General features: G+C 54.5%; 2 protein-coding genes and 3 non-coding genes across 9 annotated transcripts in view; 4 read left to right on the forward strand and 1 right to left on the reverse strand.

Annotated features, from left to right (window-relative positions):
• ZNF213 (zinc finger protein 213) overlaps window positions 1-6,085 on the forward strand; it is a 6,905-nt gene extending 820 nt beyond the window's left edge. The window contains exons 2-6 of one of the 3 annotated variants that reach the window (XM_017511147.2): window positions 1,340-1,853; window positions 2,624-2,747; window positions 2,940-3,013; window positions 3,186-3,309; window positions 4,276-6,085. In XM_017511147.2, coding sequence (XP_017366636.1) covers window positions 1,455-1,853; window positions 2,624-2,747; window positions 2,940-3,013; window positions 3,186-3,309; window positions 4,276-4,862 — 1,308 coding nt within the window. In that variant the 5' untranslated portion in view covers window positions 1,340-1,454 and the 3' untranslated portion in view covers window positions 4,863-6,085. Of the gene's footprint in view, window positions 1-613; window positions 1,854-2,623; window positions 2,748-2,939; window positions 3,014-3,185; window positions 3,310-4,275 lie in introns of those variants that run through there. The other 2 variants (XM_037732289.1, XM_037732288.1) reach the window with 2 other exon arrangements.
• An 879-nt stretch (window positions 6,086-6,964) lies between these two features.
• On the forward strand, window positions 6,965-12,880 carry LOC108290983 (caspase-14-like). 3 transcript variants are annotated; one of them, XM_037732286.1, is made up of 11 exons: window positions 6,965-7,341; window positions 7,431-7,571; window positions 7,702-7,897; window positions 7,982-8,070; window positions 8,931-9,041; window positions 9,180-9,347; window positions 10,212-10,434; window positions 10,754-10,870; window positions 11,269-11,343; window positions 11,873-11,976; window positions 12,309-12,880. In XM_037732286.1, exons 1-11 carry the CDS (start codon window positions 7,267-7,269, stop codon window positions 12,357-12,359), a joined length of 1,350 nt encoding a protein of 449 aa, XP_037588214.1. In that variant the 5' UTR covers window positions 6,965-7,266; the 3' UTR covers window positions 12,360-12,880. The 3 variants fall into 3 exon arrangements, with proteins under 3 accessions (XP_037588214.1, XP_017366635.1, XP_037588215.1); XM_017511146.2 differs by having other exon boundaries at window positions 12,629-12,880; XM_037732287.1 differs by lacking the exon at window positions 8,931-9,041 and having other exon boundaries at window positions 12,629-12,880.
• A 708-nt stretch (window positions 12,881-13,588) lies between these two features.
• Window positions 13,589-13,661, forward strand: TRNAR-CCG. The gene has a single exon. It is a non-coding gene; the product is annotated as a tRNA-Arg (tRNA).
• A 3,152-nt stretch (window positions 13,662-16,813) lies between these two features.
• TRNAR-CCU lies at window positions 16,814-16,886 on the forward strand. Its single transcript has one exon. It is a non-coding gene; the product is annotated as a tRNA-Arg (tRNA).
• A 3,870-nt stretch (window positions 16,887-20,756) lies between these two features.
• TRNAK-CUU lies at window positions 20,757-20,829 on the reverse strand. The gene has a single exon. It is a non-coding gene; the product is annotated as a tRNA-Lys (tRNA).
• Between the last annotated feature and the right edge of the window lie 2,258 nt (window positions 20,830-23,087).

Raw genomic sequence — 23,087 nt, forward strand, 5'->3', positions numbered from 1 at the left:
TTTTTTTGAGACGGTCTCACTCTGTTGCCCAGACTAGAGTACAGTGGTGCGATCAACCTCAAACTCCAGGACTTAAACGGTCTTTTCTCCTCAGCCTCCGCAGTAGCTGGGACTACAGAAGCCCCCCTACCATACCCAGCATTTTTTGTTTTTTGGTACAGATGGCATCTCACATCGTCTTCCCAAAGTGGTCTTGAACTCCTGGCCTCAAGCAGTCCTCCTGTATCTGTCTCCCAAAATACTGAGATTACAGGCATGAGCCACCAAGCCCAGCCAGTTTGTATTTTTATTGTTGAAACAAAACATCGATTAATGAAAATTGTAAAATTTACTTTTCATAACCATTGTAAAGAGTAACAATGTAAAAAAACAAAAAAAACAAAAGAGTGACAAAGTAAGGTATAAGTGTGTCATTTATTTATTTATTATTATTATTATTTGAGATGGAGTCTCACTCTGTCGCCCAGGCTGGAGTACAGTGATGCAATCTTTGCTCACTGCAACCTCTGCCTCCTGGGTTTAAGCAGTTCTCCTGTTTCAGCCTCCTAAATAGCTGGGATTCCAGGTGTGCATCACCATGGCTGGCTAATTTTTGTTTTTAGTAGAGACGGGATTTTACCATGTTGGTCAGGCTGGTTTTGAACTCCTGACCTCGTGATCTTAAAGTGCTACTAGGATTACAGGCCTGAGCCACCATGCCCGGCCACGTGTCATACATTTATATGTATCTGAGGATAAAGGGCATTGGATGGTGTCTGTGAGCCCTTCTGTGACACCTCAGGGCCAGATGTGTTTTGGAATTCAAAGATTCTCAAATTTGAGAAAGATAATACAGTGCATATACAATATATCAAGCACATCTCCAGAGGGATCTGGAGCAACACTAAATAATGAAACATACCAGTTAAAAATTTTTAATTGATGTATAATGTATGTACAGAAAAACACACCACTGGGTATAGCTAAAAGAATGTTTATAAACTGAAGATATATGTTATTAATGTTTCTGCCATAATTGTGAACATTTACATTTAGTGGAATAAATTGAGATTACAAATATGCTCATATCAGGTCAAGCGGTGCTGCGAAATGAGTGACATTGGGTTTTGCTCTCAAAGGAGTTATACAATACCTGGGTTTTGGATTTCTGACTTTGGGATGAGAGCTTGCGGGCCTGTGTTAATACGAGAGACAGTCACGTGAGCAAGGCATTCCAATAGAGCCTGGAAAAGGCATCAGGGCTATGAAAGGATGGGGACTGGATGGCTCTTCAGTCTGGTGTTTGCTCACATATTCCACATCCTTCCTCCTGAGTCCTGCCATTTTGCTCTTTCCCCAGGAGTACACATCCAGATGCCGGCCCAGCTGCCACAGGGGATCCCTCTGGGAGACTGAAAGGACAGGTTCTGGGGCTCGAGTTGAGGCCGACCAGCCCTGACCCTCAGGCCAGGGGAATGGCAGCCCCCTTGGAGCCCCAGGACCAGGCCCCTGGGGAGGGAGAAGGGCTTCTGATTGTGAAAGTGGAAGATTCCTCCTGGGAACAGGAATCTGCCCAGCATGAGGACGGCAGGGATTCCGAAGCCTGCCGCCAGCGCTTCAGGCAGTTCTGCTACGAGGATGCGCATGGGCCTCATGAGGCCTTCAGTCAGCTCTGGGAGCTGTGCTGCCGCTGGCTGCGGCCCGAGCTGCGCACCAAGGAGCAGATCCTGGAGCTGCTGGTGCTGGAGCAGTTCTTGACGGCGCTGCCAGGGGAGATCCAGGGCTTGGTCCGTGAGCAGCACCCAGGAAGTGGCGAGGAGGCTGTCGCCTTGGTGGAGGACCTACAGAAGCAGCCAGTGAAAACCTGGCCGCAGGTGAGGGGCCTTTCCACATCCAGGGGCACCTGGATGGTACCTGAGCGGAAGAGAAGTGGGCACCCTGCTGAGATAAGTCTCCCAGAAGTTGACAGGGTAGGGGAGACACAGAGCCCCTAGGAGTGGGCACAGGAGCACAGCGTGCCATGGGTGCCTTTCTGAAAGACGGAGAGTCCAAAGTAAATGCAATTTATTTTTGCGGCTTTGGAAGGCAGTAGTAGGAATGAAGTGGGAATGCTCCACTTCATTCAGCAGGTTTTAGCTCCATGCAGAACTAAGGAGGTTTCAGCTCCATTCAGGTTCTGCAGATGTTTTATTTGCTTTTTGCTGTAGGCCTGGCTCTGAGGACAAAAGGGTGTGCAAAGGGCCAGCTCCAGAGTGGGGTGAGAAGGTGGAGCTGTCCAGGGCCCCTGCTACCTTGTGGGATGTTGGGTTGTTCACACTGGATGCATCTGGGGAGGTTCTAATGAGTGGCTGGGGGATGGGGTTCTGCCTTTGGCAGGAGGGTCCCCAGCAACCACCTTGCTAAGTGGCTGTGATTCTGGCCTTTCAGGCTGGTTGTTGCCTTGTGACTGATCAGGGAGTTTCCTTGGGCACACAGCATTGCCTGGTATCACATTCTGCTCTGGACTTTCCTGGGGCACATTATTGGTCTACTTCCCACTCCCCAGCATCCTGAGGGTCATGTCCTGTGTCTCCTTCCCAGGAAATAAACTCTGTCTCCCTCGGTCTGGTTTCGGGCTGATGAGCATATTATGGTTCCTGCACAGGATGTGCCCTTGGAGGAGGCGGAACCCAAGGCTGCAGGCCAGGAATCTCAGGCCAAGGGGCCTCCCTCGACAGTAGGGGCACGGAGGCAGCCACCTGTTCCCCAGGAGCAGCACAGCCATGGCGGTGAGTAAGCCTCTGTTCCGTGGGTGGTAGAGTGGCTGGGCACTGGCACCAGCATTGCCCTAAGGGTCACAGGCAGGACAGTTCACTCTGTGAAGCCTAGGGCATGTGTGCATGCACACAGGCCAGGGAGGCCTTAAGGTGTTGGTGTCAGGCCTAGGCTGGCCTTTCTAAGGCTCCATTCTTCTCCTTCAGCCCAGCTTCCTGCTCTTCTTAAAGAGGGGCAGACCAGAGAGCCAATGGATACCTGCTTTGTCTCCGGCGTCCATGTGAGTCACCAGTCCCTTTGGTCTTCTTTAAGGTGCTCAGCTCTGTTGAGTTTGTAAAACAGGACTTGCTGTCCCATCAGGCCTCTTTCATCTGACCCATCCTATGCCCACCAGCGCTCCTGGGAGGCCTGAGCAAGCCTGCCCTGAACTGGGTCTTCTTGCCCCATTTCAGGGACCTGTGGCATCAGGAGACATTCCATTCTATTTCTCCCAGGAAGAATGGGGCACCCTGGACCCTGCTCAGAGGGATCTCTTCTGGGACATAAAGCGGGAAAACTCCCGGAACACGACTCTGGGTAAGCACCTAGGGCCTTTGGGGTCCAGGCTGGCTGCTCCCCATTCTGGGACTTCAGTCTTCTTTCCCATCCTGCCCTTAGCTGGTTCCAGAGCAGGCTCTCCCCAGGTTTCGCCAAGAGCCTGTGTGACTGGTTTCTTGGCTGAGGATCCGTTTTTGTGCCTGTCCACATGCAGCACGAGACGGTGCCAGCGCTGCTCAGCCCTGCGCTAAGCACTCATAAGGGCAGCTTCTTCAATTCTCACAACCGAGTGCATAGAAGTATTGTCCCCATTTTATACATAAGGGACCTGAGACTCAGGTCAGTGGATGCTGAGGGGACACAACTGGGACTTGGATCAGGCATAGTTGTGAGGGCACCTTGAGCTGCCAGGACCAGGGGTGCTGATGGGGAACCCCAGCTGCTCACCAGCCTGGCCTTCTGCTCATCAGAGCTTCACTTACCAGGTCCCTCTTCATGCCAGGCCCCTTCTCAGCACCCTCAGGGATCATCTTGTTCAGTCCGAACTCCTAGCAGGATGGGCTTCGAGCCCTATTCAGGTCTTTTGTGTGTTGAGTTTGGAGAGGTGGAACCTGTGTGGTGATGGGAGTCACACTAGGTAGACCAGCTTGGTTCCTCAGTTTCTGATTGTGACAGTTGGGAACATTTTCAAAATTACTGTAAATCTGTTCAGCTGTGGAGCTTGAGTAGCTGGGGTTCAGAGTGGGACACTGGATCCGAGTGTGGCCTGCAGGGCACAGATGGCCTGGGGGCTGGCCTGTGCAGGCGCCTGCTCAGACTGCTGCTCTGCCACATTTTTTCATCATCCCGGTTTTATAGATGAGGAATCTGAGGCTTCTGCTGTGTGAGTCCAGGGCTGTCTGAGCCTGGAGGCCAGGGAGCTTTCCCCAGCCTGGTTTCTTCCTCACCTCAGCTCTGGCCCCAGAACCTAGTGGCACTGAAGAGGTCGCCTCCTTCCTGTTGCAGGTTTGGGGCTCAAAGGCCAAAGCGAGAGGTCCCGGCTGGAGGAGGTGGTGCCAGCGCTGCCAGGACAGGCGGACCTGGGCCCAGTGGTGGGCGCGCGACGGGGGCGGCCACCCACGCGCCGTCGCCAGTTCCGGGACCTGGCGGCTGAGAAGCCGCACAGCTGCGGGCAGTGCGGGAAGCGCTTCCGCTGGGGCTCGGACCTGGCGCGGCATCAGCGCACGCACACGGGCGAGAAGCCGCACAAGTGCCCCGAGTGCGACAAGAGCTTCCGCAGCTCCTCGGACCTGGTGCGCCACCAGGGCGTGCACACGGGCGAGAAGCCCTTCTCCTGCTCCGAGTGCGGCAAGAGCTTCAGCCGCAGCGCCTATCTGGCCGACCACCAGCGCATCCACACAGGCGAGAAGCCCTTCGGCTGCAGCGACTGCGGCAAGAGCTTCTCACTGCGCTCCTACCTGCTGGACCACCGGCGCGTGCACACTGGCGAGCGGCCCTTCGGCTGCGGAGAGTGCGACAAGAGCTTCAAGCAGCGCGCACACCTCATCGCACACCAGAGCCTGCACGCCAAGATGGCCCAGCCCGTGGGGTGAGCAGCCGGCTTGGCCGGAAACCCCGGGGAGGCCCAGCCGCGGCACATTGTTTCGACCATGGGACTTTCTTCCCCTCTGTGGCCACCTCCCGGGCTGTCCAAGGGACTCCAGGGCACCCTACACGCAGAGCTTGCCTGCCCTGCTGTGCTCTGAGGACCTGCCCAGCACTCAAAGGGAACGGAAGCCCCCTCACCTTGTCTTTCCCCCTTCTGCTCCTAGCATTTCTCTTCCCCTCTAGTCTCCTGAAGCGTCAACACATTCCTGACGGGCAGCAGGGCGGCCAGGACGCAGGTCTAGGTCCCTTCCCAGAAGCCCCCCAGCCTCATTTGACTGTGGCTCTTTGGCCTCCACCCTCTGGGGTGGGTCCATGGGTCAGGCCTCTGCCCTGCCAACCTGTGCCTTTCAGTGGGCATGAAGGACTGGCCTTGGCCCCCCAGGGGGCTGCTGGGCTTTGGGAGGGACAGTCAACCCACACCTGTGGGACCCCAGGTGTTAGTCACAGCCGCAGGGGCTTTTTGGCCCCACCCACTCCCGTTTCCAGGCCGTGACCACTCTGCCCTGTCCTGGCCACATGGACTCCTCCTGCCTTTACCCTCGGCCTACTTGCCCCAGCATGAGCCTCGAGAGCCATCTGCCCACCAGTCTGGTCAGGATAATGGTGGCTCCAGTGACAACCCTGGAGACGAAGAACAGGGCGTCTGGCTGCCGTCCACTCCTCTAGAGGTGCAGCTGCACCGTACTCAGTGCTAGCACTCCATCAGCAGTGGAGCTCCACCCCCTCGGCACTAGCGCCCTGCTTCGTCGGCGCTAACGCCCCCGCTCCATCGGCACTGGTGCCCCGCTCTATCGGCACTGGCAACCCCCTCCATCGGCACTGGCGCCCCCCTCCATCGGCAATAACGCCCCACTCCATCGGCACCGGCGGCCCATTCCATCGGCACTAGCCACCCACACCATCCGCACTGGCGCCCCGCTCCATTGGCACTAGCCCTCCCCCTCTCCATCGGCAATAACGCCCCGCTCCAGCAGCCCTGGCGCCCCGCTCCGTCGGCACTAGCAACCCCTTCCATCGGCACTGGCGCCCTGCTCCACTGGCACTTTGCTGCTGCCCGCCTCCTCCAGCACTGCCTTCCATGGACAGGGACGGACCACAGGCCCTGCAAGGACTCAGCCCCGCAGGCCTCCAAAGGGTGACAGAGGAGTTTTAATAAACGTGGAAACTTCCCTCCAGGCTATTCTGTTCTTTACGTGGTAGCGGGTGGGGATACCAGGAATATAAATCCTTTGGCCTGGCCTTGTGTCCTGGTGGCACATGGTGCTGTGCCGTCACTAGGAGGAGCCACATTCTTGGCTTTCAGGTCAGCTGGGCCCCAATGGGCAGCCATGTCCCCTGGGACTCTTGTCCCCCTGTGTCGGCCAGTGCCTGCCCTGCTCTGGGGGCACTGTCTGTGCCCCAGCAGAACAGGGAGCTGAGCAGGACCACTTCTTCACCAGGCCACTCCTCTTCCACTACCAGGAAAGGAAGAAGGGTCTGCAGATGGCGGCTGCTTGGTCAGTGGTGGGACCCTCATGCTGCACATTGGGGATCTGAACCCAAGGCTGCCCCAGGCTGAGTCGTTTGGAGGAGGGCCTGACAGTGGGCCTGCCCTTCCTCCCCAGCAGCCCCTGACATCCAACTTCTTCCTGCCAAGAGCCCCAGGTAGGGGCCAACCAAGAGCTGGTGGGCACCCAGGCATGACCCCTCCTTCCACCCATGCTGGTCCCTCCCGGTTCACCTGCTGATGGCATCAGGGGCCCTACCTGAGGGGAGGTGGAAGCTGGTGGAGACAAGATGCTCTGGTCCCTTGGCAACAGGTGTGCACGTGCCAGCCCTCTCTGCCCCTAGGCCTTTCTCAGCCAACCTCCCATGCATGCATCATCCTGCGGTTGCTGCCATGGTCCCCATTTCCCATAAGAAGCAAGCGAGGTCTTGCTGCAGATGGGGCTGATTCCAGTTGGCGAATTTTACCTCTGGGGGCCTGGTGCTATGTGCATGAGGGTGGCAGGTGGCCAGGACAGTACAAGGACTTCTTGGTGGTGGTGGCTGGCTCTAAAGGGAGACACTCGGGTGTAAGGAGATCAGATAAGCACGTGGGTCAGGAGCTAAGAATAGGATTGGGCACAGGTTCCTGGCTCAGGTGTGGGCACATCAATGCCAGGCAAGGAAGTCACCAGCAGGAGCCAGAGAATGGAGCCGTGGCTAGGGCAGCAGGGCTAGGCACCAGGGTTCCAGGGAGGGGGCAGAGTCCAGCTTAGCTCATAAGTAGAGCTGATAGCAGTCGTTAGGGGAGAGGGCAAAGGTTAGGACCCAGGGCCAGGAGGCAAGCTCCGTGTTTGGTGCTTGGAGGAAGCCCCGCCTGGCACCATGGCCTTCCTGGTGGCTGGGACCCTGCGGGTGGCTACGCAGATGGCAGATACTCAAGACAGCCTGGGGAGAAAGGTAACAGGAGGCACCGCCTGGCCCAGCCACTGCTGCCTCCCAGCTGAGCCCCAGCCTAGCCCAGCCCAGCTCTGGCCTTGCCTCCCCAGGGAAGGTACAACGTGCAGGGTCCAAGGGCAGCCCTGATGCTCAGCAGCCCTGGGGTGGCAGCCGTTGCAGTAACTGCCCTGAAGGATGTGTTCCAGGCCCTGGGCTTTGAGAGCTTCGAGAGGAGGGAGGTCCCGGTCCAGGTGAGCCTCTGCCTTTCACCTCCACCCTCAGGATTGGCCCCCACCCCTTCCCCACCCTCCCCTGACCCAGAATCTCCTACCCACCCAGAACCCCCCAACTTACTCAGGCTGGTCTCCCTCTTGGCCCTAGGGCTTCCTTGAGGAGCTGGCTTGGTTTCGGGAGCGGCTGGATGCCCACGGGCACCTTGTGGGGTGTGCCCTAGTGGCCTTGGTGGCCCCCAGAGGGCAGCTGTGGCAGCCACAGCAGCTGGTCCGGGAGCTGAGCAGCTGTGGGGTCCTTCAGGGATGCCCCAAAGTCTTTCTGCTGCTCCCGAGTGGCCCTGGTGGTGAGTGGGCTGGGCAGGGACACAGAGGCTGGGCAGGGGAGCCTCAGGCCTCACTCCAGGCCAATACAGTGCTTCTCCACCCAGCCACCCTGGAGCCCGAAGCCTTCCTCGATGGCCTGAGAGAGCTCTGTAGCCACTGTCCTCACTGGTCCCTGGTGCAGCTGCTGACAGAGGTGGGGACGCTGGAGGGTAGGCCCAGGAAAGCGGGCTGGGCCTGCTGTCTCCCCTGGTTCTGTGGTGCCCCCAGAGCCAGTTACAGTTAAATTCATTCACGTGTGTCCTCCCTCCCATTCATTCTACAAACCTTTATTGTCTACACACATGGTGTCAGTACCCCACCCCCAACTAGGAACCCCCGCGACCCACTCAGGATCCCCCGCGACCCACTCAGGATCCCCCAACACTCCAGCCTCCTCCCAACTCCATGCCTTGGCCCAAGCAGTTTCCTGTGCCTGCCACACCCTCCTGCTGTCCCGGCCAGCCCACACCGTCCTCTCCAGGCTTTCAGCGACACCCTTCCTTGCATCCACGCTTGCACTTCAGGCCGCCCCTTTTCACACCAGGCAGTAACTATCTGCCATGTTAGATCGCAGGACCCTAGAGACTGGGACTGGGAATGATTCAAGTCTGGTCTCCAGGGGTGAAGGTCTCACTGGGCAGTTGGGTGGCCCCTGGGCAGCCTTGGAGGTGAGGGGGTGTGGGCCCCAGCTGTCCTCTGTGGATCACCCAGAAAGGCAGTGCGCACCCCGTGAGCCTTCCCAACAGGCCCTGCCCTGCCCTGCTCTAGGGAGCATCCCCACCTCTGTGCACACTGATCCCAGGGCAGGGGTTAATGGTGTGGCCACTGTCCACTTGAGGCCATCCATGCCCAGAGAAGTCCATGACCTTGAGCCTGAACTGGAACCTGGGTCTTGCTTGAGGCCATCCTGCTTGTCTGTCCTTTGCTGGCCTCCTTTCTGTGTTCTGGCAGGTGACCCTGAAGAAACTATAGAAGCCACGAGTCTGGCTGAGTCTTTTCTCTGCCCCTTCCCAGCTCTTCCACAGGGTGGCTGAAGAGTCCACGGGGGGCACCTGCTGCCCTGTTCTTCAGAGCTCCTTGCGGGGGGCACTGTGCCTGGGAGGCGTGGAGCCCTGGAGGCCCGAGGTAAGGGGTACAGGGCAGGGGTCCAATCACATGGCCACAGTTTCTAGTAGGACAGAGGCTCAGGGAGACCCAGGTTCGGGAGGCTAGGAGCTGGAGTCCTCTCAGGCCACTTTGGATGTGTCTTAACCCTCTCTGCAGCCGGCCCCCGGTCCCAGCACTCAGTATGACCTGTCCAAGACCAGGGCTGCCCTCCTCCTGGCTGTGATCCAAGGCCGGCCTGGGGCCCAGCACGATGTGGAGGCGCTGGGGGACCTGTGCCGGGCCCTGGGCTTTGAGACCACTGTGAAGACGGACCCTACAGCCCAGGTGAGGGGACGCCGAGAATACCGCTGGTGCTCTGAAGGAAGACCACCCCTCCCTAGGAACCTGGGGCCTCTCTCCTGAGCCTCTCTCCATCACTGGCAGGAAGTGCACCACAGGTCTAGCCTCTGCCTTCCCTGCTGCCTGCGTCAGGCCATCACGTCCCTGCCTCTGGAAGCCTGGTCTCCAGGGTCCCCGAGGCCGCCCTCGTTGGCTTGTTTTCTGCCCTCCCCACCCGCCCACCTCAAAGCTCAGCTCCAAGTCTTGGTTTCCCTCCCAGCAGCCCACTGCCCTCTCCTCACACCTCTCGACTTCCTGGTACAGCTTCCTCACCAAGGCAGGAGGAGAACTGGCTCTAGGAAGCTAGGCCTATGTCAACTCTTGGAGGAGGGAGTCAGAAAAGGGCTTCTGGCCAGGCACAGCGGCTCATACCTGTAATCCCAACACTTTGGGAGGCCAAGGTGGGCAGATCACTTGAGGTTAGGAGTTTGAGACCAGCCTGACCAACATGGTGAAACTCTGTCTCTACTAAAATGACAAAATCAGCTGGGTATGGTGACAGGTGCCTGTAATCCCAGCTACTTGGGAGGCTGAGGCAGGAGAATCACCTGAACCCAGGATGCAGAGGTTGCAGTGAGCCGAGACTGCACCACTGCACACCAGCCTGGCCAGACTGGGCAGCAAAAGCAAGACTCTGTCTCAAAAAAAAAAAAAAAAGAGGGCCCTCCCTGGGCCTCTGAGTGTGTGAGTGGCAGGTGGTAGGAGGCCAAGTGGGCAGGGGCTGGGAAACCTTCTCAGCCCCGCAGAGGGCAGCTAGGGGCTGGGGAGGTAGTGGCTTTTGCCCAGGCCTCAACATTGCTTCCATCCTAGGCTTTCCAGGAGGAGATAGCCCAGTTCCGGGAGCAGCTAGACACCTGCAGGGGCCCTGTGAGCTGTGCCCTTGTGGCCCTGATGGCCCATGGGGGACCACGGGGTCAGCTGCTGGGGGCTGATGGGCAAGAGGTGCAGCCCGAGGCACTGATGCAGGAGCTGAGCTGCTGTCCAGTGCTGCGGGGGCATCCCAAGATATTCCTGCTGCAGGCCTGCCGTGGGGGTGAGCAGCCTGGCCGCCTCCTGGCCTCATTTCCTCGGCCAGCCTCAGCCCCCAGGACTCACTGTCTACCTCCTCCAGGGAGTCTGGGTTCCTGTCCTTCCTGCCCCCTGTCCTGTCCACTCCTAGAGGTCAAGTCCACGACCTTGAATCCTTAACCCTCAACACTTGTCATTCAGCGCTCTGAACGTCTCCAGTCTGGCAAGCCTGCCCTGGAGCTCTGGGGCTGGGTCCTCGTCTTGACCCCATGTTCACATGAGACCCCTGAGCACCCCCAGGTATCCCCAGAGTGAGACTATCTGCCTCTCCCTGCCCTCTTCAGGAAACAGGGATGCTGGTGTGAGGCCCATAGCTCTCCCCTGGTACCGGCGCTGGCTGCGGACACCTCCATCTGTCCCCTCCCATGCAGATGTCCTGCAGATCTACGCTGAGGCCCAAGGTGGGTTCTGCCTTCCCTGCAGGGCCTGGGCTTGGGCAGGACTGGTGGTGGGGACAGCCCAGAGAGCATCTCCGGGACTCTCAGCTGGGGTATGGCTGCCACCTGCATCCTGTTTGCCAAGACAACAGGAATAAAAAAAATCTTCCTAAACTGCAAGGGCCTTTGGGAAGTGGGAGCTTTTTCCCCTATTGGAGCCTGGCAAGAATCCTGGAATCGGCAAGGTCAAATAGCTTTTCTGAGGTCACAGCTGGTAAGTCGCTGGGCCAAGCTTTGAACTTCTGTCTTTCCTGCCCTGCATTCTTTCCACCTCCCTGGGCTGCCCTTAAGCCACAGATGGTGAGCCCTGGGGGCTGATGGGGTTCCAGGATGTTGATCACTGGAGCTGATTCCTCTTATAGACAGCTCCGGCAGGGGCCCTGCTTCAGGGAGCTCCCACCAGGCAGACATCCTGACGGTCTATGCAGCCGCTGAGGGTAAGGAGATGGGTCATCAGGAAGCCCGTGGTTACACAGGGCCCAGCTTCCTGGCCTAAGATCTGGAGTAGCCTTAGGGGCAGCTAAGGGCTTAGGGTTGGGGCACAGAGATGGCAGCCCAGCTGTGGGCAGGCCATGTTCCCTGCATGGGTTATGACGTGTAGTAACAGCAGTGATGGTGAGCGCTGTGAGGCGCTGCTGTGCCAACAACTGTGTGTGCAGGCTTCCTCAAGGCTGTGAGTTCCACAAGGCCAGGGCAGATCTGCCTGCCCTGAGGCCCTGCTCAGTGCCTGGCACATAGTAGGTGCACAGTAAATAGTAGTGAATCTCTTCATAGGCTCATTCTGCAAATATCTAGCAACAGCTTGTTCAGATGCAAGAAGTCCCTGTTCGCTGCCCTGTTCTCTTGCCTAATCCCCAAGTCCTGCCTGCTTGTACCCCCGCTTCCACCAATAATAGGACCCCTGGGATTGGAAGGCAGAGGATTGGGGCCCTGGTCTGATGCTCTGGCCCTGGTCCCCTGACCTAGGCTATGTGGCCTATCGGGATGAGAAGGGCTCAGACTTTATCCAGACCCTGGTGGAGGTCCTCAGAGCCAACCCCGGGAGAGACCTTCTGGAGGTGCTGACTGAGGTATGTTGGGGGGTTCCAGGGTGACAAGGGGTGAGGGGCTGGATTTGCCCTTCTCACCAGCCCTGGTGTTCTGATTACTTCTGGTAAACTCCATTGGTGAAGGAGGGATCCTCTGCCCTCAACAGTACAAAATAACCAAACCCAGGATGCCCGACGCTGCATAGATGCCATCGACCGTAGTTCATAGTCCCACGTACCACAGTAGGGGGAGGAGGATGCTTCACGCCCTGTGGGACCACCTGGGCTTGTGCTCAGAGCAGGGTGTACCTGCAGGGCCTAAGGGAAGCTGGTTTTGTAGTGGCAAAAGAGTGAGACGTCCCTGGTTCCCACAGGCAGATGTTGTTGGTTGGTTTGAATATTTCCAAGGCCTGACAGAGGGCTGAAGTCCATTAGGGTGAGGACTAGGTGGGGTACAGCTGGTCTGGCTGAGAGGGGAACTAGGGTGTGGGAGCCTGTCCTGATGGGTGGGGACATGTCTGGCCAGAGTGGAGGAATTCACTGTTAGGCCGTTGGAGCCCTGCGAGCCTCAAAGATGTCCAGGCAGCCCTTGAAATTTTAGAGCTTACAACGCACCAAGCCAGGGGCCCTCCCTTGGGGCAGGCTAAGCCCGGAAGGGCTGGAGCCCCAGGCACAGGCTGGTTGTGGTCCTCAGGTCAACAGGCGGGTGTGTGAGCAGGATGTGCTGGGCCCCGACTGCGATGAACCCCGAAAGGCCTGCCTGGAGATCTGCAGCTCGCTACGGCGCCGGCTCTGCCTCCAGGCCTGACAGCGCCGCGGCCACCCGGGGGCTGCAGAGACCACCACTGCTGCCTCCCTCCGCCACCCACCCCGCGGTTTCCTCATCTGAGAGCGAGGCGTGGCAGTGTGGGGGTGGGCGCTCAATAAACGTCTGCCGTGAACAGTTCCTGTTCTCAAGGAAGTGTGAAATAAGTGAGATAATGTGTGTAATGCGCCTTCAGGGCATATGGACGCAATTGTGTCCCTGGGAACCGAGCTGGGGCCAGTGCCCAGGTTCTGGGACTTAGGAACCCAACATGGGCTGGGCTGGGCTGGGCTGGGCTGGCGGTTTGGTTACGGTGGCAACCGAGGGGAGAGGAGTCCGGGGAAAAGGCCGCATATCCTTCTCTCAGCCATGTCCCTGTACACACGCGCCCCACCTCCACCCCGCGCTGGGCGACGGAAACGCAGGAGACACGGCCTCCGCTTTCCAGGCGGCCAGAATAAAGTCTGGGGCCAAAAGCCTCTGAAACACACCTTTGCAGATTCACCGGTGATGGAGCAAGCACAGGGCTGGGGAAGCAGCTTGCAGCCCTTGACCCAAAGCGGCAGGAGGCACATGAGGGAAAGGGCTCCCAAACGGCGTCTCGGAGGGGCCTGTTGCTGGGCGGGTGGGATCTGGCAGGCTCGCCAGTGCTAGAGCTCGCAGCCCAGGACCGCGGCGGCCGTTTCCGCCGAGCAGCCTCAGCGACCGGACGCAGTAGCGCAGCTCGTGGCCCCGCCCACCGGGAGCTCGAGGGGCGGGGCCTCCCTCGCTCTAAGCATGCGCGCTGAAGCGCACAACATAGGCGCTGGAAAAGCTTTATGAGAAAAGCTGGACGACTGTCACCCGCGGGGCCGCGTGGCCTAATGGATAAGGCGTCTGATTCCGGATCAGAAGATTGAGGGTTCGAGTCCCTTCGTGGTCGCTGTTAGATTACCTTTTTCCTCTCGCCGCATGAAACAAATTTCTTCTCCTTGCACGCCACCCTGGACACTCGAACTAAGTCACCCAGCTGAATCCTCGGATGTCGCCCTCACTTGCAATCGTGCAAATCAGGACCCAGGGCTGGAATTGCAGCAAGGGCGACCCCAAGACCGCTGGCGGGTCCCTGGCGGACTGCGGAGCTTGAAGCCAGAGACCGCGAGTACTGGTTACCACTAGGGAATTGACTTCACAAATTTAGGTTCAGGCGATGGAAACTGTGACAGATGCGGGGTTGGGATTGCTTGCGGTGAGGAGTTGCCCCAAAGGGGTCAAAGAGCATGTGTAGTTTTTGTTTTTTGTTTTTGTTTTGAGGCGGAATTTTGCTCTTGTTGCCCAGGCTGGAGTGCAATGGCGCGATCTCGGCTCACCGCAAGCTCTGGCTCCCGGGTTTAAGCGATTCTCCTGCCTCAGCCTCCCGAGCAGCTGGGTTACAGGCATGCACCACCACGACCGGCTAATTTTGTATTTTTAGTAGCGATAGGGTTTCTCCATGCTGGTCAGGCTGTTCCTGAACTCCCGACCTCAGGTAATCTGCCTGCCTCGGCCTCCCAAAGTGCTGGGATTACAGGCATGAACCACCGTGCCCGGCGACAAGTGTAGCTTAATTGATTATTGCCGTAATTATCTCATGAACGATGGAGGACGAAGGCAGAATTGAAGACAAAAACAACAGGTTCTATTTGAAAGAAGGGGTCAGGGGCGCTTTGCCTCTAGTGAGCAAACGCCCTGAGCTTTTACAGCCCTTCGTATTTATGAAGTAAAGAGAATAGGGAGGAGGGGGTGATTGTCTTACAGCTACTTGATTTATCACAGGTATTGCTTTCCTTGTTCAACAGGTTCCAGATGTTCAGGTAGAAAACCTCAGGGAGCACAGGACCAGGGACGTGACTGCCCTCAAATTTCCTTCTGGTGACAGACGCAGTTTGTCAGTTTGCAGACATCCTGCTTTCTTGAGGACAATTTGGGTTTGTTCATATAGCCTCCAGAGGTATACTGAGTTGGTCACGCCCCACATTATATCTGGGGTCTCCAGCAGATTACTGTGGTGAAAAACTTTGTAACCTCTATCAACTGATCATAGGATAACAAAGTAAAAAAGAAAAAAATATATAAATAGTGGTGGTGATTGCACAATACTGTGAATGTGATTAATGCCACTAAATGGCACACTAGAAAATGGTCAAAATGGCAAACATTTTTGTATATATTTATATGTAAAACTGTGCATATATATGTATGTGCATGTATATATACACATATATATATACGTAGGTGTATACATATATACATACACGTTTATACACACACACACACACACACACGTATATTATATACACCATTTTAAAATACAAAAAAAGAACGCCTAGGCCGGTCGCGGTGGCTCACGCTTAATTCCAGCACTTTGAGAGGCTGAGGGCGGGTGGATCTGAGGTCAGGAGTTCAAGGCAAGCCTGGCCAATATGGTGAAACCTAGTCTCTACTAAAAATACAAAAAAATAGCGGGCCTGGTGGCAGACACCTGTAGTCCCAGCTACTCCGGAAGCTGAGGTAGGAGAATCACTTGAACTCGGGAGGCGGAGGTTGCAGTGAGCGGAGATCGCGCCACTGCACTCCAGCCTGGGCAACAAAGCGAGACTCCGTCTCAAAACAAAGCAAAAAACACCTATTAGTTTATTTAGATTTCTTGCAATGAGAGAGTGCCTTTAAAATGACTACTGTAAAAGTGTATTTAACATTTTCTTTTCCTTTCCTTTTCTTTTTTTTTTGAGACAGAGTCTTGCTCTGTTGCCAGTTCCAGTCTTTAAAATTTTCAATACAGGCGGAGTGCGGTGGCTCATGCCTGTAATCCGAGCACTTTGGGAGACCGAGGCGGGCGAATCACGAGGTCAGAAGATCGAGACCATCCTGGCCAACATGGTGAAAGCCCGTCTCTACCAAAATACAAAAAATTAGCTGGGCCTGGTGGCGCGCGCCTGTAATTCCAGCTACTCGGCAGGCTGAGGTAGGGGAATCGCTTGAACCCGGGAGGCGGAGGTCGCAGTGAGCCGCCATTGCACTCCCGCCTGGCCAACACAGCGAAACTCCGTCTCAAAATAAAATAAAATAAAATACATATAAAATTTTCAATACAAAGGATATGTCCAGGATTAACATTACACGGGGTAAAAAATGTCTACCAAAAATAAAAAAAATTGTCTACCAGCGGAACCCGAGTTTAGTCTGGGTGCCAAGCAGCGCCGTGTGGGGTGTCCTTCCACGGGGTGAAGGCTGCGAAAAGTCACAGCTGCGGGCATGTCCTCCGATCGGCGGACGCTGGTGACTTGGGTCATGCAGGGTGTCACTTTCTCCTTTAACTTTTTTTTGATGCTCCAGTGGTTTAGGAAGTCTCGAACTCCTGGCCTCGGGCGTTTACTAGGTATTGAGCAAAAGCGTTTACTAGGTATTATGTGTGTGTACTTAATTAAAATACAGATTTTTTTAAAAAGGAAAACAACACACATGTTGGGGCAGGAAAGTAAACACGCAACGTGGCGATCCTGAGATTAACATCGAGCCAGCTGGGGATGTAGAGGGCGGATTTTGGAGAGTCATTATTAAGAGGCCTCCGACCACACAGCGGCACCCATTGTCTAAGAGACAAAGCAGAGAGGAGGACGAAGACCAACACTTCCCCAAGCGGCGGGCTCGGGATGAGGAGTCAGTTGCTGAGCAGGCATCGCGTGCCCCTTCCCATACGCTCCATCGCAAAAGCGTCTTTCGCTACTAATTACCCCTGGACTTGGGTTCTCTCCTGAAGGGAGACTGGGGCTCCCCCAGGGACTTGATCCAGGCACCTCTCACCACCTAAGCAAAGATCATACTCCTAGACCAAAGGGCCGAGCCAAAAGCTGACTTTGGTGTCTTTCAGCTCCCTCTGCACGTGCGCGGTCTCTCCGGGGTCCTGAGAATGTTCAGGAGCAGACAAAATCTGAACCGGAGCTTGGATTCCCGTGGCGAGGCGGCGGAGAGCCAGGATGGGGCTGATAAGCTATGCGGGAACCACGGCGGGGTGATGGAGACTGGTCTAAGACAAGCACAGGCCTGACATTGTCTGCCCCGGTGGCCTAATGGATAAGGCATTGGCCTCCTAAGCCAGGGATTGTGGGTTCGAGTCCCACCCGGGGTAATAGGGGCTGAATTTTGGGTTCTTTACCGGGGAGAAGGAGAAAAAGGAAGTTGTTATTGCCCGGTGGAGGTGCGGAGCTGTAGCAGGGTTCCCCGACAAGCTCTGCATTAGAAATCTTGTGTTTGGTTTCAAATAAGAGGGGGCGTATTTTCAGATTGCAGAAAAAAGTAGTTGAAACTTTAACAGGGTTTTAAGAATCATCCAATTTGATAAAGAGGAATGATTGTTTTTCAGGTTTATTAATTCCATTATCGTTATGTATATTCTTAAAATCCTTATTTTCTTATAAACACAATTATTTATGAATTAAATTACAGGGATAACTGGTTTGTTTTAAAATAAGCTGGATGGAAGTATAGATGTAACTACTTATCCATGAGTAGATAATGGTATGATGGGGGACATAAGGAGACATTGTACTATTTTCTCTGTTTTAATACATGTTTAAAATAGTCCATAGTATTCTTTTTTTTTTTTTTTCCTTTTCTTTTTATTGAGAGGGTGTTTTGCTCTTGTTGCCCAGGCTGGAGTACAGTGGCATGATCTTGGCTCACCGCAACCTCCACCTCCTGGGTTCAATCGATTCTCCTGCTTCAGCCTCCCGAGTAGCTGGGATTACAGGTATGTGCCACCACACCCAGCTAATTTTGTATTTTTAGTAGAGACAGGGTTTCACTATGTTGGCCAGGCTGGTCTTGAACTCCTGACCTCAGGTGATCTGCCTGCCTCAGCTTCCCAAAGTGCTGGGATTACAGGTGTGAGCCACCATGCCCGGCTAGTATTCTTTTTTTTTAATTCATGAAATATATGACGCCATCTTCAAGGTAAAAATTTCCCAAACTACAAGACATGGTGTAAAGTAAAATCAGAGGCCACCATGATGGGAATCACCACTAGAATTTGGTCATGTATTTGTATAAAAACATAGTTGGATGTTGCCTTTAAAACCCATGATTGGGACTCTTGTTTTTCCAGCTCTGACCTGGCTTCTCCAGCTTCCCCAAACATCCCGGACCCCATCATCCCCACTGAAATCAGGGATCTCACCTCAGTGGTATTACCTTCCACCATCATATGCTACCTGCAGAGAATGGTCACCATAGACCTACTTAAGGAAGCTGATGCTCCTATGATGGATTTTTTCGGGAGGCCTTGTGAAAGGGAGTGGCCTGGCCAGGCGCCGTGGCTCATGCCTATAATCCCAGCAATTTGGGAGACCGAGGCAGGCAGATCACAAGGTCAGGAGTTTAAGAGCAGCCTGACCAATATGGTGAAACCCCGTCTCTACTAAAAATACAAAAATTAGCTGGGCATGGTGGCGCGTGCCTGTCGTCCCAGCTGCTCGGGAGGCTGAGGCAAAAGAATTGCTTGAACCCAGGAAGCAGAGGTTGCAGTGAGCCGAGATCGTGCCACTGCATTCCAGCCTGGGTGACAGAACGAGACTCCGTCTCAAGAAAAAAAAAGAAAAGAAAAAGGAAGTGTTGTCACTGAGCACACCATGCATGATAGATGCACTCCAACATTGCTTGGTGTCTTTAGATTCCTTTCTCTACAGTTTGTCTGAGACATTCTTGCATCTCAGTCTCATTAAACATAGGCTACCACTGAGTTCAATTTTCAGCCAATCAACCAAGAAACCTGGTAGAGCCATAGTCAGCTGCATGAGATAATATATTAACTATAGGCTCTTTGGGATGTCCACCCAGATGGATAAGTTCACCAAATACAAAATCATATCCCATCCTCCCTATGATGGCTTAAGGTAGCAAAACTTGTTTTGTTTTGTCATGTATGCTGTTTTCTCCAAGGTCAGCCTTTGTAGTTCAAGATACTCAGTTTTGAGTCCAACCTGAGTCACTACTTCTTCCTAATAAATGCTGTATCTTCTTTCACACCAAAGATTTCCTAAGGCTGTGAATTCAATTTACATTGCCATTCTGCAACATGCTGAATTAAATGACGTTTGATTTTTTTTTTTTTTTTTTTTGAGACAGAGTCTAGCTCTGTGGCCAGGCGCCAGGCTGGAGTGCAGTGGCGTGATCTCGGCTCACTGCAAGCTCCACCTCCCTTGTTCAAGCAATTCTCCTGCCTCAGCTTCCTGAGGAGCTGTGACTACAGAAGCGCGCCACTACGCCCAGCTAATTTTTATATTTTAGTAGAGACAGGGTTTCACTATGTTGGCCAGGATGGTCTCGATCTCTTGACCTCATGATCCTCCCACCTCAGCCTCCCAAAGTGCTGGGATTACAGGCTTGAGCCACCGCACCAGGCCAACATGTTTGATTTTAAGTTAATATCAGCCTTGTGCCTTTAAGGTTATTGTACGGTTGCCATAAACATGACCTAGTCTAAAAGTTTAAGGGCCTGATCATTTTCTTTCTGTAAGCAGACCAGAGCCTTCAGAAGACTTCTTTTCCATGCCATGAACTGATAAAAGCCCATGTGGTCACCTGTGCTGCAACAGTCAAGAGCAGCAGCCACTGGACCCCCAGGGCACTTTCTTCAGTCTGCACTTCCTTGTAACCAACCAGGTCATGCACTGTCTGATCACAATGCCCTTGTATGCTTTGAATTATAGCATCTCACATTCCATTGGTAAGGACCTCAGCACTGGATTCAAGCCAAAATTTGTTACCAATTGAGTGTCCAGGTAGCAGTCAGAAAACCATCAGCTAGGTTTCTGTTTTTGTTTTTTTGAGACAGGGTCTCACTCAGTTACCCAGGCTGCAATGATGTGATTACGGCTCACTGTAGCCTCAACCTCCTAGGTTCAAGCAATCCTCCCTAGTCAGCCTCGTATGTAGCTGGGACTGCAGGCACATGCCATCACGCAGGCTAATATTTTTATATTTTGTAGAGACAGGGTTTTGCTATGCTGCCCAAGCTGCTCTCAAACTTCTGGGCTCAAGAAATCCTCCTCCCTTGGCCTCCCAAAGTGCTGTTACTATAGGCATGAGCCACCACACCTGCCATTGCTATCCTCACAGAATATTTAACATGACAGTTATTAAATGGGTACAAATCATTGTTTTGGTTTTTGGAGATAGGGTCTCAATGTGTTGCTCAGGTTGCAGTGGCACAATTGTGGGTCACTGCAGCCTCAAATTCCTGGGGTCAAGTGATGATCCTGCCTTGGCCTCCCTAAACGCTGGGATTACAGGCCTGAGCCATGGAACCTAGCCTAGAACCAGAATTTAAGGGTGAGATTCTAAAGTTGACTTACATGCTGGCTGGCTGGCAATGAGGACTACATCCCTGATGGTAGGTGAGAGTCCCTGGTGTGCTGTAGTGTGCAATTATGAGGATTTTTGCCAGTGTTAAACTGGGGTGAAATAGAAGGGGAATTCCTGTCAGGACGAATATTATGCAGAGAGTATCCCAAATGCCCTGTGTACTAAATATGGACTGTGTATGTAAATTTTATGTATATGTAATTTTTATTTATTTTTATTATTTTGAAGCACAGTCTCACTGTGTTGTCCAGGCTGGAGTGCACTGGCACGATCTCGGCTCACTGTAACCTCTGCCTTCCAAGTTCAAGCGATTCTCCTGCCTCAGTCTCTGGAGTAACTGGGCAGTCACGCCCCACCAGGCCTAACTAAATTTTCTATTTTTTTAAGAGCTGAGGTCTCACTATGTTGCCCAGGCTGGTCTCAAACTCCTGGAGTCAAAGCGTGGGGATTACAGGTACCAGTCCACCTGCTCGGCCTATTTTTTAATGAAACAAAACCAGAAGTCCCAATGAATCCTGAGGCCAGCTGGTTGGTGGAGGCTATTGTGTTGCCCTGCCCCAACGCTGATGACCCTCACATTTTCACCTTTTCTTGAGTATCTTCCACGTTGCAAGATTAATTGTTCTGACAAAACCTACGCCCAGCGTGGGGCTCGAACCCACGACCCTGAGATTAAGAGTCTCATGCTCTACCGACTGAGCTAGCCGGGCGGTTACGACACCACCGTCTCTCATAGAGACGTCTCTCATGGAGCTTTCCAGAACTTCCCTGTACTATATAAAATCGGTGAGACTGACTTCTGGATCCAAGACGCGCTGCCTCCTGAGCGCTAGAGCACTGGGCTCGGCGCGAACCAAAGACGCTGCCGGGCCCATCTAGTCGGCCGTCCCTCGAGGGCGTGTCCCCTATCGGCTGTCCCTCGCGGGTGTGTCGCGTCTGCGGTTTCTCGCGGTGTGTGTGTCCTGTCGGCCGTCCCTCGCGGATGTGCCCTGTCTGCCGTCCCTCGCGGGTGTGTGCGGCCCCTGCAGCTCCCGGGAGCGGGAACGTCGGGGACAAGGGCCGAAGGGCTGAAGGACGCGAGAAATGGCCAGGGGGAAACTCGGTGTGACCCTCGCTTAGGGTTGTGAGAGGTTCCGGGGTCAAATCGCGGAGGTCCCCTCATTTTCAAACGCTTATCCCTGTTTAGGGCGGCAGCGACGCCTCACCAGAGGGACAAGACAGGAAGACCTCTCTCCTCTTTAGGTTCCCAGTAAAATGCTGGGTCCCTTGCCGGTGGAAAAGGGAAGAAAAGTTTGGAGCGTTCGTAGAGCCGCCCGTTTGGGAAGAAGTGAACTCTGACCCCAGCTCTGGCCCCTGTAACGGAGGTCCCAGGGCTGCGAGGGTCACCTGGCCCTAGATCCCGGGTGACCGTGGAACTTGGTCTGTGTGTGTGGTTTTCCTTTGAGTGGGAAGATTCTAAGTTTAAATTTTGGACAAGCCCAGGGTTTTGAACCCTTCCTTTTCTTTTCTTCTTCCTTTTTTCCCCTTCCTTTCTTCTTTCCTTCCTTCTCCTTCCTTCCTTCTTTCTTTCCTTCCTTCTTTTTTTCTTTCTTTCCCAGGCTAGAGTGCAGTGGTGCAATCTTGGCTCATAGCACCCTCGACCAGCCAAACTCAAGGATCTTCCCACACCTTCACCTCCCAAGTAGCTGGGACTACAGGTGCCCCATGCCAGGCTAATTTTTTTGGTGTGATATATAGATATAATTTTCTTAGAGACGGAAGTCTCACTGCCATCTGGAGATTAGTCTCCAGTCTGGACTCCAGCAATCTTCCTGCCTCGGCCTCCAATCCAAAGTGCTGTGATGCAGACCAGAACCACCGTGCCCAGCTGGTTCCTTTTTCTTCTTACGAGGCTGCCAGAGGTGCCTTTCACAACCAAGGGCAGTGGAAACCGAGACTGCGGATGGCAAGGTCTGTACCCTCATGTTGGGGCAACGAAGGGTGTGAGGTCACCATGAAAGTCCAGTGGGCTGTGCTCCAGGAATGGGGTGACTTTTCTCTATGCGGGAAGAACGGCGGCATTTAAGTGGGTTGGTTTTTTGTTTTTTGTTTTTGGGGGAGGACAGAGTTTCGCTCTTGTTGCCCAGGCTGGAGTTCAATGGCCCGATATCGGCTCACTGCAACCTCCACCTCCCAGGTTCCAGAGATTCTCCTGCCTCAGCCTCCCAAGTAGCTGGGATTACAGGCTAATTTTGTAATTTTAGTAGAGACAGGGTTTCTCCACGTTGGTCAGGCTGCACCCAAGCTGGAACCACTGGGGCGTGAGAAAGGGTGTGAAATTCCGGAGGGCCCCTACTGCTGCAGGGGGTCCAGGGCTGAGAAACCTTTGAGACCGAGGCTCCAGGTCCTGAGGTCGCCGCGGTGCGTCCCTCCCATACGTGGCGTGGCAGGGAAGGGGTGTGATTCCAGGAGATCGCAACGCCTCTAAGGAGTCCAAGTCTGGCTCCTAGCCCTCTGCCCGAGGACAAAGGAGGACCTAGGGAGCTTTGCTAGCTGATGGTCTCAGTTCTGCAAGGGCGGTGGGGAAAGCGGGATGCCCCAAAACCCGAGCTAGGTTTCCTACTTGGAGTCATGAGGCGAGGCAATACTGAAGCTCTCCGTTCCCCTCCTCCCCTTGAGGACCAGACTCTGGTCCGGGAAAAGCATCAGGAAAGGCGGACAATTTGTGACCAAAGAAACTAGGACTGATCCAGACCAGAGAGGGCGGAGCTGCGTTGGGCTCATTAAGGACGACAAAGCCCATGACCCCCAGTGTGGCTCATTGGTCTAAGGGTATGATTTTCGTTTAGGGTGTGAGAGGTCCCGGGTTAAAATCCCAGAGGAACCTATGCTTTGGCTGAGGCAGGAGAATTACTTGAACCCAGGAGGCAGAGGTTGCAGTGAGCTGAGGTCCCACCACTGCACTCCAGCCTGAGAAGACTGCGTCAAA

This window comes from Cebus imitator, unplaced genomic scaffold (genome assembly GCF_001604975.1).
Source record: "Cebus imitator isolate Cc_AM_T3 unplaced genomic scaffold, Cebus_imitator-1.0 Scaffold444, whole genome shotgun sequence".
Taxonomy (NCBI): Eukaryota; Metazoa; Chordata; class Mammalia; order Primates; family Cebidae; genus Cebus; species Cebus imitator.

Bases quoted from the DNA above. Each gene is read 5' to 3' on its own strand.
- LOC108290983 (XM_017511146.2), top strand. From the start codon at position 7,267: ATGGCCTTCCTGGTGGCTGGGACCCTGCGGGTGGCTACGCAGATGGCA. The intron at 10,435-10,753 runs GTGAGCAGCCTG...TGCCCTCTTCAG, and splicing joins GCTGCAGGCCTGCCGTGGGG to GAAACAGGGATGCTGGTGTG. The intron at 11,977-12,628 runs GTATGTTGGGGG...TGTGGTCCTCAG, and splicing joins TTCTGGAGGTGCTGACTGAG to GTCAACAGGCGGGTGTGTGA.